The sequence below is a fragment of the Martes martes genome (assembly GCF_963455335.1).
Source record: "Martes martes genome assembly, chromosome: 7".
Lineage (NCBI taxonomy): Eukaryota > Metazoa > Chordata > Mammalia > Carnivora > Mustelidae > Martes > Martes martes.
In genome coordinates this window covers 140,321,952-140,339,507 of record NC_137894.1, presented here as the reverse complement: position 1 = coordinate 140,339,507, position 17,556 = coordinate 140,321,952, and the positions used below count along the sequence as shown (strand labels likewise).

The following is a 17,556-nucleotide window of genomic DNA, read 5'->3' as shown; positions in this document are numbered from 1 at the left end:
TGCTTTACTCTTTTTTTTTTTTTTTAAAGATTTTATTTACTTATTTGACAGACAGAGATCACAAGTAGGCGGCGAGGCAGGCAGAGAGAGAGAGGAAGGGAAGCAGGCTCCCCGCTGAGTAGAGAGCCCGATGCGGGACTCGATCCCAGGACCCCTGGGATCATGACCTGAGCCGAAGGCAGTGGCTTTAACCCACTGAGCCACCCAGGCGCCCCCCCTGCTTTACTCTTGGCGGGTGTCGATATACGGATCTCTTGAGATGGGATTATAGTGCTCTCTCCACACCCGTGTCTCTCAGCGGTTTCCCGAAGCCGGATTTCTGGGGCTGCAGCTTCTCATCCGATCTCTGCTCTGGCTCTGGGGCCGGCGAGGCCACCAGAGCATCCCTGGAGAGACTGCAGGGAACCATGGCCGGGTGGGGGGGAGCACTCCAAAGTGGACTTGGCTAGGGCGCCGATCAGTGTCCTGGTGACCCTCCATGGTGGCGCCAAAGCAGAGCAGGGCGGACCTGGGCCCCCTCCCACATCCATCTGACCGATCCGGCTCCCCTGCAGCCCGTCCGCTGCCCAGCCCACACAGGCCAGAGTTGGGTGAGAAGAGGTCTCAGGGAGGGTGTAGTGGGCTCTGCCCTGGACCCCTAACTTCTGCCGGGTCCTTGGCCCCCAGGACGCCCCTCCCCTGCGTGAGCCCATCACAGCCCCCCAGCACAGGTGGGGCCTGGTGTCAGGCTGTCCCTCCGCGTTCCTTGTCTCCCGGGCTCTCCACCCGAAGGGTCCTGCCAGGTGGGACCCTGTCCCCATGACTCTTCCCCGAAGCTGAGAACACGAGGTAGGGCTGCCGGTGGTGGGACGCAGTGCCACCGCTGGGCTCAGGCAGCTACGGCAGGCAGGTGCCATGTCTGGGCCCCCCCACTCGGGTTCCCGCACCTGCGCTCTGACACCTTGCTAAGGAGTTCTGCAGCCCAGTGGGGGGCGGGTTCCACGCCTCCCTCTCTCTGTGCCCATGGTGGGCCCGGGCGGCCCCCACCCCCGCTCTGAGCAGCTCTGTCCTCTTCGCCCACAGGCTGCGCAGCCCCTGGGTGCCCTCGTGCGTCGGGCAGCCCCGTGTCCTGCAGGGCCGACTGGCCAGGTCCTCGCCCTCGCTCTGGGACAGGTAACACGCCTGCTGTCTCCCCGGTTCCTTGGTGTCTCTGCGTCTGTCCCCGGACATCCCTCCCATGTCTGCGTCAACTCGCCCGAGACAGATGGGGAAGGGCCACGAGCTCACCCCCACCACACCTTCCTGTGCCATCCGTCTCAGAGACGAGGCCCACAAGGCCCCCACAGCCCGCACCCCCTGGCCCCAGCCGAGCACTCTGTCCTGGGGCTCAAGCCTCCCCCGAGTGTCCAGGGAGGGCTCCTGGGGGAAAGCGGGGTGCGAGGTGCTGCCCTGGGATGAGGCCTGCACTCGCGAGCACACCGTTCTTCCCTGGGAGGCGGGAACGTGCTTCCAGGAGCTTCTCATGGGCCAGGGAGGGACTGGAAAACACCCCCCCCATGCACCCCATCAGGTTAGGTGCACGTTCCGATGAATTCACCAAGACACAGGGCAAAGCGAGGTGACTTCACCAGGCGGCGGGCCGGTGCCTGGCTGGGGGCGTGGCTCTTACCTGAGGGCCTGGCTCTGGCTGGTCCGGTCACAAAGGACTCCAGTGCCCTCCCTGTGCTTCCGTAAAGGGGCTGTTTCTAGATGTCATAGCCTCCTAAGTCAACTCCTCGCTCAGGGGGAAGCAAGTGCCCCAGTCCCCGAGTGATCCCCCCAGATTCCCAGGAGCCTGGAAGCCCCCGGTCCGCGTGGCGCTTGCCTCTGGCATCATGAGCTGGGGCAGTGCACAGACCTCACGACTACCCTAGCAGCACGCGGGTGGGTGCCTGCACCCCTGCTTTACAGATCTGGAGACAGAGGCCGAGGTCAGGCAGGGCTCAGGTCGATGCTCGGGGCGGTGGGGGAGCGCTGGCGGCAACAGGGACACCACCCAGGCGACCGTGGACCCAACCCAGGACCAGCCTCGGACCTTCCTGGACCAGGTCAAGGAGGGGATAGGTCCAAAGCTTCTGCATAGCTGGTCACCAAGACTCGGTGACCGGCTGTGATGGGCAAAGGGCGAGGAGGGGTCACCACGGCCTCTCGGAGGCTGACTGGGGACTGAGGGTGGCTGTGCCCTTCTCAGGGATGGGGACCACCGAGGGCGGGGAGGGGGCAGCACTGAGGCATGGAGTGTCAGGTGCCTGTAGGCCGTGGATGTCTGGATGTGGGGGGGTGGCCCAGAGAGAGGCCTGTGCTGGAGATGGAGCCATGGGGCGGGGGCTCCCTGTGTGGCCGGGCAGGGAGGAAATTCAGCCTGAGATGTTCAGGGAGGAGCTGGGTGCGAACAGGGCCTTGACGATCACCTGGGCAAAGCCGAGGGGTCTGCAGACTGGACGGAGTCCGATGGCAGAGATGGGGAGAGACGGGGTGGGCTCCAGCAGCGGGCCTGGGCATCTGCTGTGACTGAGGGCTCAGAGGTGTGTCTGGGGGCGACGAGGGGCGGCAGGCAGGGGCCGGGGACTCTATGGTCTCAGGCCTGGCCAGCGTGGGGCTTGGGGATGGGTGGGAGTGTCTGAGGGTCGGTGGGAGAGAGCCACCCCAGTACGTCTGGAAGGCCACTGGGTGCCCTGAGGCTCGGACGGGCCAGCTCGGTGAAGCGGTCATCCGGTGAGGGGGAGGCCTTGACCGGGTGCCCACCTTCCAACCCTGTCGTGCGCTTGTCTCACTGCGGAAACTGTTCCCTCCAGATGGTGGGTTCCACCAAGTGGGGGCTGCGCTGGCCCTTCCCACGGCTGCTGGGGGCCAGGACCGGGGTGGGGCGGGGCCAGAGAGGAAGGAAAGACCGTCTGGGATGGGCTGTGCAGTCTGCATGATGGCGGGGTCCGTGCTAGGGCTGCAGGTGGGTCGCCGTGGTTGGGAGGGAAGGTCACTGGCTATGGGTGGTAGGGCGTGGCCACTCAGGGGGCCGCCCGAGTGGATGGATGATGCTGTCATCTCTCTTCCCAAGGGGCAGACCCCATCTGTACCTTGTGACAGAGGGCTATGGGTGGGCCCACAGCCCCCCCAGGGCAACTGACTTCAGAGGCCTCTGTCCCCCCCACCCCCCCCACACTGTGCCTGCAGGGGGTGGGGCTGGCTAACATGGGAGAGTCCCTCAGAAGCTAAGAAGCTCACCATCCCACTGGGCAGAAAAGCTGGGGGCCGAGGACCATCTGGGATCTGTAGCTGAAGGGTGGGGCAGTCCAGCATGCTGCCTGGAGGAGGCAGCCAGACCCGCGTGGACAGCCGTGAGCACTGTGCCGTGGGGCTCTCCTGGATTAATGCTGTGCATCTCCCTTGGAGTCTGACCCCTGTGGAGACCTGCCCCACCCTTCTCTGAGGTTCTCGAAACATAGGCAACTTTTTGTTTTTATTTATTTAAAAGAATACAGACGTGGGCAGGAATCCAGGAGTATGTGATGGAGATCAGCTGGGTGTGCGCCCGTGGTAACATGAGTGGCTTACACGCTGGGCCGGAGGCTGAAGGAGACTGCCTGCTCCCTGGTCCCCTCACTCGGGTTTGGGTATCGAAAGTCCTGAGAACACGGGCTCTTGCTCAAGCTCCCACAGCACCTCTGGGCAGAGTCAGAGTTCCCAAGCCCTGCCTCCCGCCGGCTTGCAGCGGGACACCTGCGGACTCCCCTCTACCCAACCTTTGCGCTGGGCCCAGAGCAAACGCGCCAGAAATGACTATTCAAAACGGTATTGGCTCCAGATTGTCCCCTGGGGGTGCACACTTGTTCCAGCAAACAGTGGGCCTGCTTGCCTCCCCGCCCCTCTGACCTGGGCGCCTCTCTGGGCAGAACTGTTCTCAGAACCAGGGCTTCGTGTCCACAGGGCAAGATGGGGCCAGTCCACTCTTCCCAGGGGGGAAGCTGAGGCCTGAAATGATAGTGGGCAGCCTGGGGTCCCATGGCAGTGGGGACCGGCGGCAAGTCGGTGTGACAGCAGCGGCCCCGCCCACCCCGTGATGCCAGGCTGGAGTTCAGCTGTGGGCCGCACCGCCCTGGGTGGGCTTCGTTGGCCCTGGAGCCCTGGGGCTGGGGGCGCCTGAACAGAGCTGGAATCGCAGCTGCACTCATGCCTGCCACCCAGCAGACACGCTCGGTGCGGGGCACCCGCCAGCCAACCTGGCCGAGCGCTCAGCCTGAAAGGGGGACGTGCATGAGTCCGCGTGTGTTTCGGAGTCTCTCCGGGCTTCGCTCCTGTGCGGCGTAGCTCCCCACTGCCTGGGGGCCACCATACCGCACGTGGCCACCAGCCTTGCCCCTCCTGCCCTTTGCCTGACTCTAGAATCGAGTGCGTGCTGTCAGTGGGCCATTAGCCTGTGTCTCTGTTTTCTGGGCTGGGGGCCCAGCGTCCCGGCGTGCTAGAGGAGCCCACCGTCTGTGAAGAAAACGGAGCCTCAAGAGCTGGGGCTGGGGCTCTGGAAGGCTTCCTGGAGGAAGGGGGACTCGAGCAGATCAGGGCTGTGCGGAATTCCCGAAGCGGTGTGCAGCTAGCTGGCCACTGCGGCGGAGGCTGCCTGGGCGTGGGGCACACAGCCCGTCCTCTCCCAGGCCCGGAGGTCACCCAGCCAGTTTGGGGAGGACAAGACCGCTGGCCCTGAGCTTCCCCACCCGGCGCCGTGGAGGAGCCCAAGTGTGGGGTCCCTGGCGAGCGCTCTTCAGACCAGGGTCCTTTAAACTGCCCCAAAGGCTCGCCAGGTTCGGGGGCCTGGGAGGGCCCGGGGTCAGTCACTCCTGGGGGGGGGGGCCGCGCAGGCATTTACGTAGGGCGGGGCGCCGCCGGGCCTGACCCCCGAGGGGCTGGGCGCCGCCGCGGGAGGGGGGTGCGGCGTGCGTGTGTGTGCGTGTCGCGCGCACTCGCGTGTGTCCGTGCGGCGGGGGGCACCCGGGGCTGGCCCGCAGGGGCTCGGTTCCCCGCGCTCAGCGCCGCGGCCCGGCCGGCCGCCGCGTGTCGTTGCAGCGCGCTGCAGGAGCAGAAGGGCGAGCTGCGCAAGCGGCTGTCCTACACCACGCACAAGCTCGAGAAGCTCGAGACCGAGTTCGACTCCACGCGCCACTACCTGGAGATCGAGCTGCGGCGCGCGCAGGAGGAGCTGGAGAAGGTCACCGAGAAGCTGCGCAGGTACGGGGGGCGGGGCCGGCGGCGGCGGCGGGAGGGGGGGCGGGGCTCGGAGTCAGCCGCCGCCGCGGGGGGGGGTGGGGGGGGGGACGACAGACCCTGCCAAGCCCCGGGCACGGTGAGGGCAGGCTTCTTTTCCGAAGTCGCACTTTGTGCCAAGAGCGGCTGGGTCGGGACTGGACTCTGGGTCTAGCTAGCTGGACAGGCTCTTCCCAGGCCCCTCTCCCTCGTCTGTCTGTTCATTCCTCTCAGTTAATCTTGGGGGATGGGGGACAGCAGCATGACACAGGTGCAGCCATCTGCAGACCCCTCCCCCCCGCCGGCCCACCGTGTACCCACCCCCCCAGCCCCGCCCCCTGGGTCTCTGAGAGGAAAAACGATGTCTAGCCCCAGAGATGGACCAGTGGTTCGGGACCTTTCCCTTGAGCAGCGTGGCCGCAAGTGTTGGGCCAGGTGTGCCGAAACCAGACTTTTCTAAAAACTTGGTTCTTCCTGTTGAAGACATTTTCCTAAAAAGTATTACACACTCTCCAGCCTTAGGAAGATAGCAAAGAGAATGCGCAGTTTGCCCTTGGCTCGGTTTATTCTAAACATTGACAGGGCCTATAGGCGGGGGCTGCCGCGGGGGAGGGGTTTGCCAGGAGGGCTGTGTGTCCGTCCCTGATCATAGCCCTGCTCCATCTAGTCGCGAGGGAACCAAGTTTAGGCCGTTCAGTCAGACCTCCGTTAAGGTCTCTCCTCTGCCACTTACTGCTTGAAGCCCCCCCAGCCTCAGTTTCCCCATTGGTAAGACTGAGCGGGGGGCCCACAGTGACCCTCCACCCGGGTTGTCAAGAGGATGGACACTCTCCCAAATTCCCTTCCACCCTCACACTACACGCCATGGTGGGAACACAGCCCCTGGTCCCCACCCAACACCTCGAGGCCAAGTAAGTACATGCGAGTGAACTGGTTGTGAGCAAGGACCGGACAGAGCCGCTTGTGGGTACAGGCCTTCCCTTCCCGTCCCAGGCATCCTCGTCCCTGGCCCAGGAGAGCCCTCCGCATAGTAGCTTTCTGCTGTGCGCAGAGGTGCAGGCACACCCAGGTGGGAGCAGGGGGCGGGCGTAGGCGGCCTGTGCTCAGCCCTACTCTGCCCAGCCGGCTGGGGGGCCGCAGGGGTCACGGGTGGCCCAGGCCTGGCACCGTAGCGACCGCATTGTTCCAGGATTCAGAGCAACTACATGGCGTTGCAGAGGATCAACCAAGAGCTGGAGGACAAGCTGTACCGCATGGTGAGGGCCCCCCCGCCGGCCGCCCCCAGCCCCGCCCCAGCATGCCCCTCTCGGAACCCTGGTGGCAAGCCACCAGCCAGGCTGTCATCCCCTCGCCTGTGCAGGAGCTGCTCACAGGGCTTGTTTCCTGGCCTCCACCCCCCCCCCCCCCCGCAAGCCCCGTCCCCAGGACCAGTCCCACCCCTTTTTGCAATGCACGCACAGGTGGGTGCTCTCAGGACGAGGAAGTCGTAGGGTTCCAAGCTGCCCCGTGAGCCTCCTGTGTGAGTGGGGCTGTGGGAAGGACGTGAGCTGGGGACAGTGACCCCGCTTTAGCGGTTGGCCTGGAGACCCAGACCTGGCGGGACGGAGGCCTGAGTTCGGGCCCTGGGTGAGCCAGAATGGTGTTCGAGCCCGACTGTGCCTCCTGTGGGGACACCCCATCTCACAGTAAAGAATAGAGGGGAAAGTGCCGCTCCTGGCTCCTGTGCGGGCAGAGACCCTCCGGGAGACGCTACCACCATCTGCTAGTGCGGCCTCTTTTTTGTGTTGATCGGGCTGTCGGGACCTCAGTTTGGAAGAGAAGGGGACAGTGGCAGTGGCGTCCCGGTCCTGTATGGCTGTTGGGGGGGGGGAGGGGCTGGCAGGCTCTTGCACCTTCCCTCACCGAGAGGACTTCTCGCTCTTTCTAGTAGGTTACGGGCTTGTTTTGTTTCTGAAAATCAGAAATGGGTGTTCGACCTGCTGTCTTAGAGTGCGGTCAGAGCCGAGACAGCTCGGCCTGCGGTCCTGGACAAGGGCCTTTGCCTTTCTGAGCTCAGGTGGAGGCTGACCGAGGACAGGCTCCCAGCAGGAGCGGGTGCAGTGCAGGGCCAGGGGCCAGGCTTTGTGCTGAGGGCAGACTCCCCTCAGACCCAGGAGGAGGGACTCCTGTCCCCGTGGTGTGGGTGAGCAGGAGGCTCAGGGAGGCAGTGACTGGCCCAAGGCCGTCTGGCTCAGCCGTGGCGGGAGCACAGGTGAATCCGAACCTGGTGGTCTGTGCTCCTACTCCCACCTTCCTTGGCCTTGCAAACCCCTCATCGTTATCGACTGCAGGAGGCACCCAGGAGGCCTATGGAGCAACCGGGCTCAAAGCCCAGGCCTTGGCTGACCGGTGACCAGCTCCTTCCCATACCCCCCACCCCTCGTCCCAGGGCCAGCACTATGAGGAAGAGAAGCGAGCACTGAGCCATGAGATTGTTGCCCTCAACAGCCACCTGCTGGAGGCCAAGGTGACCATCGACAAGCTGTCGGAGGACAACGTGAGTGTTGGACCACCGTGACCCCTGGGGGCCCAGGCCCTGTGGCCTCCAGGCTTCAGGGGCTGGCACACAAGGTGGGAGGACAGGGCTACCTCCCAGCAGAGATAGATTGCCAAGGGTATTCAGGAGAGACCCTCTGCTGGAAGGAAACGGGGCTCAAGGGAGCAACCACTGGGCCGTATTATTCCATTCAGGGAGGGGCTCCCTGACCCCAGGTTTGGGGTGTGCTCACTCCCGCCCCAGCCAGCCTTCGTGGGCGTCAGAGCCGTGTGGCTGCCCTGATTTCAAGGGCCCCGTGAGATGGGCGTAGGCCCACTCGGAGGACCCCTGACAGCTGACCACACATTCACTAAGGAGTGTCTGCTTCCTGCCTGGACCTCCGAGGCGGTGAGATTATGGTGTGAAGGACACAGATAAAAACTCTCCCTGCCCACGTGCAGTTTGCGCCTGAGCAGGGAAGGCAGCAAACAGGATGACACGCAAGCCCTGTAGCGTGTTGTGAGTGCTCACTGCCCCCGGGAGAACAACACAGCAAGCGGTGCTGGGGAGTCCGTCGGGTGCTTCTAGAAGATGCTGCTAGATCAAGACCTGAGAGCGGCCAGACAGCTGGCCACGGGCACCCTGGGGAAGAGCCTTCCTTCGGGTGGAAAGAACCGGTGTGGCAGAGGGAACTCCGGGGGGGCGGGGGTCCCAGGGTCTGAGGTCAGAAACAGAACAGGAGGCCACACCATGCGGGCTTCTCTAGGAATCTCGGGTTTTGTTGTTGTTGTTTTTTAAAGATTTTATTTATTCATTTGACAGACAGAGGTCACAAGTAGGCAGAGAGGCAGGCAGAGAGAGAGGAAGGGAAGCAGGCTTCCCGCGGAGCAGAGAGCCCGATGCAGGGCTCGATCCCGGGGCCCCAGGATCATGACCTGAGCCGAAGGCAGAGGCTTTAACCCGCTGAGCCCCCCAGGCGCCCCTCTCGGTTTTCTTCTGAATGAAGTAGGGAGCCATGGAGGTTTCTTGAACAGAGGAGTAACATGACTAAGACCTATGCTTTTCCGGGCTCACTGAGAAAAGACTGGGGACAGGGTCCGCAGCAGAAGGCTCAAGGAGGCGGCTGTGGCAGCAGTCCAGGCTGACAGCGGCTCGGCCAGGATGACACCCGTGGAGTGGGGAGAAGGGCTCAGGTTCTGGTTCTGGTTCAAAGATAGAACCCACTGCATTAACAGAGATTTCGGACGTGGGATGTGGGGGAATAGAAGGACCTAGGCCGACTGCAGGGGTCAGAGCCCGAAGGAAAGAAGCGACCTGCTGTCTCCTGGGGGCCCGCCTGGGGAGGAGCAGGAATGGGGCTGGACGGGGCACGCTCGGATGGCAGAGATGAGCACAGAGATGCGGTGAGATGGCCGAGGAGTGTGGGCAGAGGAGGGGGAGGCCCTGCATGGGGCCTGGGGCCGTGCTGGAAGTCTGCGGTGGGTGTGGTGGCAGACCCAGGCTGGCCAGCCGGTGCGCACAGCCCTCTGAGGCCAGGGCCAGCCGGGGGCCTCTCGGGGGAGGGGGTCGTCCGGTCTCCGCTCTCCACCAACTGTGTCCTTCCCTGGGGGCTCGAGGAGACGTTGAGGAGACTGGGGACTCAGTGTCTCTCCACTTTGCAGGCCAAGCTGGGGGCATGAGCTCAGCACAGACGGTGAAGGTGGGGGAGCCTCCAGGAATGGGGGACGGCGTGGGGGGCAGCGGGGCCCGTGCCTTCCACAACCTGTCCGAGCTGCAGGATACCTGGTCCCGGCTGAGCTGAGACCGGGGGAGCCGGCGGATCTCGGGGCCCGTTGGTGGACTCCGGCTTCCTGAGGGAACCCTCCTCATGGTGGAGGGCCTCCAGGGTGGGGGACAGGACTGAAAGGCCCGACCACAGGCACATGCAACAAAGATGAGAGCAGAGCCGCGCCGATCCTACTGTTTGCATCTGTTTTCCGCTCTGGAGGCTGAGCTGGTCCCGGCCCGACCTCGGGTCACACAGGCCCTCTGCCGTACCTCACCCTGCCCCTCACCCAGCCCGGCACCATCCCCATAAGCAGGCCGCACTTCAGGAAGGGGGTTGTGGGGCCAGTCCGAGACACGGGGAGGCAGGGGCTGCAGGCGCACTCCTTACCACCGGCTGGTGCCGGCCCTCTCCGCTGAGGGCGATGAGGGGCACAGGACAGCCATGGTCTCCATGCCCGGGGTCTCTGGGAATTCAGGGGCCACCGGAGGCCCTTCTTCTACACAGCCTCCTCCTTGTGGGAGGTTCCCATCTGGGGCAGCAGCGAAAGGGCCTGGCAGGGCCCTCTCCGTGCACCAGTAGCTCCAGGTCCGAACCAAGGCTCCCCCCAACAGCCCCTGCCAGTCCAGTCTGCAGGCGAGCACGTGAGGCCCAATGAGGGTCCTTGCCCGGCCTGCTGCCCGGCCAGCTGCCCCCGCACCTGGTCTCCGTGCTGGCCCCAGGCGGCAGGGCCCCGGATCAGGGGCCAGCCTGCACCAGATGGCCTCCCTTGTCTTCTAGGAGCTCTACAGGAAGGACTGCAACCTCGCGGCCCAGCTGCTGCAGTGCGGCCAGAGCTACGGCAGGGTCCATAAGGTGTCCGAGGTAACGCCAGCCCTGCCCCCGCGAGGCTGCCCTCACCCCCCAGGACGCCTTGGGGCTCCAGTCCTACAGGCCCCACCCCAAGGCCACCTCTCCCCTTTGAGGGGAAGGCGCCACGTAAGCCTGAGCCCCTGTCCTCCTCTGTCCTGCAAGGATCCTGGCCTCTCTGAACGTGGTGCAGGGCCCCCCCAACCCCGACACCTCCTCACCCAGCTTGGACGGCCTGCCCGTTCCCCGTGCTTGCCTCTGGGGGCTGCTCCTCGACCCTGCTCCAAGCTCCCTGTCCACGGAGCACTGATGGGGCAGAGCGACCCCCATTTGAGCCTCACAGAAACTCTAGGCTTTGGTTTGGGCACCGTTACTGACAGTGGCCATTTCAGAGATGAGAAAACTGGCTTCACATGGAGTCACTCAGCCAAGGCCCCAGGAGCCCCCCACTCCTGCCAGGCTGCCCCAGGTTCACGCACTGCCCTCACCCTGGCCTCGGCCCATGTACCCTCTTCCCTGGGCCTGGGCCGCACCTAAGACACTCACAAAATGGATCAAACAGTAGCGGGACGGCCCCACGACGGGCCAGGTGCTCGTGCAGAAGCCGCGGGGCACCTGGCCCCAAGTCTGTGTTGCATCTGAGTCTGTCTTGTTCAGGAGCACCCAGGCCTCATGACCCGGTAGGGGGTACCCCCGAAAGACCTTGGGGCCGGGAGAGCAAGCAGGCCCCTCACTCAGTAGGAAGATATGAAGGGGGCTGCAGCCCCAAGAAGGGCCCAAGTCAGACCCTGGTTCCACCTTCTGGGCTCTTCAGAGCCCAGCTGTTGTAGGCTGGAGAGACAGAGGTGACCAGGGGATCCTTGGGCGAGTCTCAGGAACCTTCCCCAGGAGCCGGTGCCGTCCAGAGTCCTGCGTGCTGGCCCTAGCGGTGTAGTTTGAGAAGCCGTGGCCGGGTCCCTCTTCTGTCTGTGCATCTGTTGGTCACGGCCACAGCTACAGGTGCCGGGCTCACTGCTACCCCTGTCCATGCCCTCCCCCCCCCACACCTGACCCGTTCCAGCTGCCCTCCGACTTCCAGGAGCGCGTGAGCGTGCACATGGAGAAGCACGGCTGCAGCCTGCCCTCCCCGCTCTGCCACCCGGCCTATGCCGACAGCGTCCCCACCTGCGTCATTGCCAAGGTGCTGGAGAAGCCTGACCCCACCAGCCTATCCTCCCGCCTGTCCGATGCCTCAGCCCGCGACCTGGCCTTCCGGGATGGGGTGGAGAAGCAGGGCCCACGGCCCCCCTACAAGGGGGACATCTACTGCAGCGACACGGCCCTCTACTGTCCCGAGGAGCGGCGGCGCGCCCGGCGGCCCAGCGTGGACGCGCCCGTGACCGACGTGGGCTTCCTGAGGGCCCAGAACTCCACCGACAGCGCGGCCGAGGAGGAGGAGGAGGCCGAGGCGGCCGCCTTCCCCGCAGGCTTCCGGCACGAGGCCTTCCCAGGCTACGCGGGCTCACTGCCCACGTCCAGCTCTTACTCGAGCTTCAGCGCCACGTCGGAGGAGAAGGAGCACGCCCAGGCCAGCACGCTCACGGCCTCGCAGCAGGCCATCTACCTGAACAGCCGCGACGAGCTCTTCGACCGCAAGCCGCCCGCCACTGCCTACGAGGGCAGCCCGCGCTTCGCCAAGGCCACGGCCAGCGTGGCAGCGCCGCTCGAGGCCGAGGTGGCCCCGGGGTTTGCGCGGACCATGTCTCCGTACCCAGCCGAGCCCTTCCGCTTCCCGGCTTCCCCGGGCCCCCAGCAGGCCCTGATGCCCCCAAACCTGTGGAGCCTGCGGGCCAAGCCGGGGACGGCCCGGCTCGCTGGGGAGGACGTGCGGGGCCAGTGGCGACCCCTGAGCGTGGAGGACGTTGGCGCCTACTCCTTCCCGGCCACCACCGCCGGCCGCGCCTCGCCCTGCAGCTTCTCGGAACGCTACTACGGCAGCGGGGGCAGCCCGGGCAAGAAGGCCGAGGGCCGCGCCAGCCCCCTCTATGCCACCTACAAGGCCGACAGCTTCTCGGAGGGTGACGACCTCTCCCAGGGCCACCTGGCAGAGCCCCGCTTCCTCCGGGCCAGCGGCGACCTGAGCCTGAGCCCCGGCCGTGCGGCTGACCCGCTGCCCGGCTACGCGCCCAGCCAGGGGGACGCGGAGAGGCTCGGGGTGCAGCTGTGCGGGGCGGGCGGCAGCCCCGAGCCCGAGCACAGCCCCCACAGTTCCAGGGACTCCCTGGAGCCCAGCTCCATGGAGGCCTCCCCGGAGATGCACCCCGCCGCCCGCCTCAGCCCCCAGCCGGCCTTCCCGCGGACTGGTGGCTCGGGGCTCAGCCGCAAGGACAGTCTCACGAAAGCGCAGCTCTACGGAACCTTGCTCAACTGAGCGCCTGCCTGCAGGCCGCGGCCACGGGGCCGCCCCCTCCCACCCCCCCCTGGGCCCCAGAGGGCACAGCTCGCCTCTCCCCAGACACCTGTCCTCCCCAGCCCCCGCCAACCAGCACCCTCTCTTCCACCCAACCCAGTCGAGCCTGAGAGGAGGACCCCTCCCACACCATCTTGTCCACCCCAGCCCCACCACGGTGGAACGTTTTTCATGCCCCGACATCCTTCCCCACCTGAGATGAGCATTCCCCCCTTTTATAAAGTGAAACTATTTTTATAGAGAAAAAGGGTCTTTCTTAACGCACTTGGCCTCCAGCTCCCTGGACGGCAGCCTTGGCGTTTTCAACACAAAGCTCCTTTATTTTTCGGGGGAGGACAAGTAGGGCCTGCCCCTGGGAGGGGAAGGACGGGGTCTTGTGGAGACACCCCCAGTGAGCCGGTGACAAGGGAACCCGAAACTCTGTCCATGAAGAGGGGAACTGGAATGGGTGGAGGGATGTGAAATGTTTTTAAACTGTTTTCGCCGTGTGACCGACACACCACCCCAGCTCTCCCGTGGTCCGTAGTCCCGAGTGGGGCCGGTGCTCGTCCCCCAGTGTCCCGCTCCCCGGCACCACCTCGCTCTACCTCAGACGTAATGAGGCCCTCGACTCCCGGCGTCTGTGGCTCGCTTTCCTGTCGTCTGCGATGCATGCCCGGTCTGTTAGTACTGTACTTCCGTTCATTAATAAAAGACATCGGTGGAAAGAACTGGGCTCCGGGCTGTTTCTTCTCCCCACCGCCTTCTGACCACAGAGACGCAGCATCTTGGGCAGCATCCGAGCGCCTCCACTGTCTGGGCCTGCTGGGCCTGCTTGCCCTTTCTAGGACGGGCCTTCTCGCTTCCCCTCGTCCTGCTGCCCCCCGCCCCCCGCCCTCTCTCACGTCTCAGATCTGGCTTCTGCGTGGAGGTCCCCGAGGATCTCCTTCAGAGCAGCTCTCGCTTCTCTGAAACGCCTTTGTTTGGCCCCACTGTGAAGGGTGTTCCCACTGCGGAGGGAGGTAGCAGGGCGGGGGGGGGGGGGCGGCTCTTCCCCCCAACACACACACATGCGCGCGCGCACACACACACACACACACACAGATGCCGTCTGCGCGGTCCCCGGCCTCCTGTTGGTGTGGGGATGTCCGTCCGTCCGTCCGTGGGGAGCTGTACTCGGACGACTGCCTGCCCTCTGCTCTCTGGCCCCTTCGGAATGTCCCTCCGGTTGTCCGCAGGTCCTGAGGCGCGTCGTCATGCATTTGTCCTTCTTGGGGTTTCACAGAGTCCCGTACCTGCGGACTGGTCTATTTCACCAGTTTTGGAAAATGCTCAACTTTCTTTAATTTTTTGTTTCCTCTCTCTTCCTGGGACTGCCTTAGACCCCTGGCAGCCCCTCTCACTGCACCCTCTGGGCATGCTGCCCTCCCCACTGCGTGTCCTGCACTGGGGGTTCCCCGAGCTCAGCCCACGTGGTTTGCCTTCCTTCACATGCATTCTGCTTTGTCCACACCCAACACAGCCACTGCGTTTGTAGTTTTCTGTGAATGTGTCCATTCCTAGATGTTGTTTGGTTGTCTCGCAAACCAACAATGCCCCCCTCCCCCGGCCGTGTCCTGTTTCCTGGGGATCACTTCTCACTTGCCTTTTGTTTCCTTAAACACGTGGGCACAGCCGGGTCGGACTGGGTCTGGCGCTTCCCTCACGGGTTTCTCTTGGTTCCTGCTCTTGCTGTCTCCTTTCTTCATGAGCCCGGTTATCTCAGACGCATGCTCATCCCTGTCCTCGAAAATCTACTTGGGGGTTCTGCAAAGCCTAGGGTGGAGACCAGTCCTCACAGGGTCTGTTCCCTCCAAGGGCCTGCACCCTTCCTGCTGGACACCAGCCGGCTCCGGGTGCAGTCCTTGCAGTGGCCTGGCTCACCCTGCAGTGTAGACCCAGGGCGGGTCCGCCTCTTGCCAGGGGACTCCCAAGGAGGGGGGGCATCAGCAGGGGCTCCCAGCATCCCTGCACTTGACCTGCCTCTGCAGGAGAGCCCAGCACCGGCCCAACCACCCTCCCCAGGAGCTGTGCCCCAGGAAGCCGTCTCCTCCAGCCAGAGGGAACAGGGAGAGGCTTGGGAGTCCGCTCCCCTGTGGGGGCTCAGTTTCCTCTCGGGCAGACAGGAAGCGACCCTGAATGAGGGGGAGCAACTGGGAGGGTGCCGGGAGAAGCACGCGGCCCCTGGCACCCAGCAGACCCTCAGAGGTGTTCCCAGAAGGGAACCCGCATCTAGTCAGCCCCACACGTTGGCTGTGTGAATGGGGGTGGGGCTGCCTCTTCCGGCCTCCGCTTTCCCTCCTCCAGGTGATCACAGTCCTGCCTGGCTCTCGCTCCTCAGGGCCGATGGACTCAGAAGTGTCAGGCCCTGGGTAGCAGGGCTGGGGACCCTGCGGCTTTGCAGACTGGGCCGAGGGCCCTCTGAGATTTGGGGCTTTAGCCCCCACATAGTCACCTAGGCAGCCCGCAGACCTCACAGAGCTGCCCTGCCATGGCCTCCAAAACCAGCCACAGTCGGAGCCCCGAGGGGGTCTTGTTTCAGGAGGGCCTGCTCGGGGCTGGGTGGGAACAGTGACTTCTTTGGCCAAGAGCCAGGTAGCCTACAGAGATGGGCTGACCCGGCCACACAGAGCAAGGGGGTGGGGTGTCTGGAGTTCCATCACGTGATTTTGAGGAGGCTCAAGTTGACACCACCTTGAGTGGGGGCTGGCATGGGATGCTATGGTCCCAAACCACTTCTTGAGGGGCTGAGCTAGAAAAACTTGGTTTTCGCTCAAATCCCCCTGGCTCCAAACCAGCTCCGCCGGACCTTGGGTCTCATGAGTGCAGGTGGCTCTGGTCAGTGACTGGCAGAACCCCCCTCGGTGGGAACTTGGTGCATCCCTCCTCTTCCTGATAATGGGGCTGGTGGGCACCCGCCCTGTGCTGGCCACGGGGTCCCTGCTCTGCCCACGAGTTCAGAGGTCAGGGGGAGGCAGATGGTGTGACTCTAGGCCCAAGGCTTCAAGAACACAGAGCCATGCAGAGAGGCGAAGGTCCCTCCTGCTCCAGCCGGTAGAGAGCAACTCTCCAGGACGACGCTCATGCTGGGTACTGAAGGATGAAGAAGTCGTCAGTGGGCATTCCCGACAAAGGGAAGAGGCTGTGGTATGTGATATGTGATCACTGGGGAGTTCCAGAAATGTCTCTATGCTTCCACGTGCCTGCCTGAGGGTTCGGCCTGGGGGCCACCAGTTTCCCTCTGGATCTGTCCTGGGATGTTCCGCTAGATGGGAACTTCTGGGCTGTGGTGAAGCCTTGCCCTCTACTTTCTTAGCCCCATCTACCCAGGCAGCCAGCCAGGCCGCAGAGTGGGGTTCCTTCCTCTCGCCCCTGGCCCACCCCCACCCGTGCATCTATCACCCTCCTGCCAAGCTGCGCATACTTCTCCACCCCCAGCCAGGGCAGCGCTGGGCTGGCTCTGCCACTTGCTCGCCATGTGACCTTGGGCCAGTCTCCCCTTTTGCAGCCTAGGGACATTAGGAGATCCCCAGGGGTCTCCATGATCGCTGGCTGTCCCAGTGCACGGGGAGCCACAGGAGAGGCTGAAGAAAGGGAAAGAGCACACGCTTCAGAGTTTGACGGTGTCCCAAGCAGCAGTGCCCTCCACTGGACAGCAGAGCGGGGCCCCCTGGGCAGAGGGGGTGCGGCTTCGAGCATCACCTCCGGCCGGCAGCACACACAGTCACACGCCAGCGCCTCTGGTGGAAACTGCTCTTCTCCCACGAACGCTTCAGGTCTGTGTCCCGGAGTCACAGGTGAGGGTACAAGTAGGCACTCAGCCCCGGGAAGGAGGGCGGAAGGCACGGCCCACGCTTCTTTTCATTCCAGCTCCACACTGTCTAAATTTAGCTCCCTTATTTTAAAATTGCAAATGATGAACTCCCCAACACCTTGCAGAGGATCCGAGTGAGCCTCTAAGAAGGCTCTCTGGAAGACGGCGTTCGGAGAAAGCGGCAAAGGCACAGAGTGTGCCTGCCATTCTTTCCCAATAAAATAACCTACGAAAGTTGCGGGAGCTGGGGGGGGGGGGTGGCAGCTGGCACCCGCAGGGCATGGAGTTGAGGCATCAAGTCCACAGAGGAGAGCGCCAAGAAGCAGCCAGAGTGGGGAGCCCCGCATGTACCCTGCCCCAGGAGGATCAGAGCTCTGGTTGGTTCAAGGGGACGTGCGTGGAAAAGCGGCGGACTTGGCCGACAGAGACGTGGATGCTGTTGGCCCCGAGTGAAGCGGAGAGAGAGGACAGCGACCCGCCAGGGCTTTCCTCCGCGTCTCCTGCCCTGCTTGTTCCCACAGGCCCGTCTATAGATGAGGAAGCAGGCTCAGAGAAGCGAAGCACCCGCCAACATCCCAAGCAAGTGAGTGCTGGGCTTGGGGCCTGAGCCGGCCTCCCTCTCCCGACTCCAAACCCCACAGGGTTGCAGGCAGCCAGGGTGTGTGCTCAGTGCAGGAGACGGGGTGGGCAGCTGCTGGCCACACCCAACACTCACAGCAAAGCCTGATTTAATACAGTCTGTAAACAATGCTCATATTACACAAGCGGTAACGGGATGCCTGGGTGGCACAGTCAGTGAAGCGTCTGACTCTTGGTTTCAGCTCAGGTCGGGATCTCAGGGTCGTGGGACTGAGCCCCGTGTCGGGCTCCGCGCTCAGCACAGAGTCTGCTTCAGA

The 17,556-nt window shown here is 64.1% G+C and overlaps 1 protein-coding gene across 8 annotated transcripts in view; it reads left to right on the top strand.

Annotated features, from left to right (window-relative positions):
• The window catches only part of BEGAIN (brain enriched guanylate kinase associated), a gene marked incomplete at both ends in the record, with an annotated part of 44,962 nt that extends 32,173 nt beyond the window's left edge, over positions 1 to 12,789 (top strand). For 2 of the 8 annotated variants that reach the window (XM_080809262.1, XM_080809263.1), the window contains 6 exons: positions 1,063 to 1,152; positions 5,074 to 5,235; positions 6,440 to 6,506; positions 7,679 to 7,786; positions 10,311 to 10,394; positions 11,440 to 12,789. In XM_080809262.1, coding sequence (XP_080665388.1) covers positions 1,063 to 1,152; positions 5,074 to 5,235; positions 6,440 to 6,506; positions 7,679 to 7,786; positions 10,311 to 10,394; positions 11,440 to 12,789 — 1,861 coding nt within the window. The remainder of the gene's footprint in view (positions 1 to 1,062; positions 1,153 to 5,073; positions 5,236 to 6,439; positions 6,507 to 7,678; positions 7,787 to 10,310; positions 10,395 to 11,439) is intronic. The other 6 variants (XM_080809264.1, XM_080809265.1, XM_080809267.1 and 3 more) reach the window with 4 other exon arrangements.
• Between the last annotated feature and the right edge of the window lie 4,767 nt (positions 12,790 to 17,556).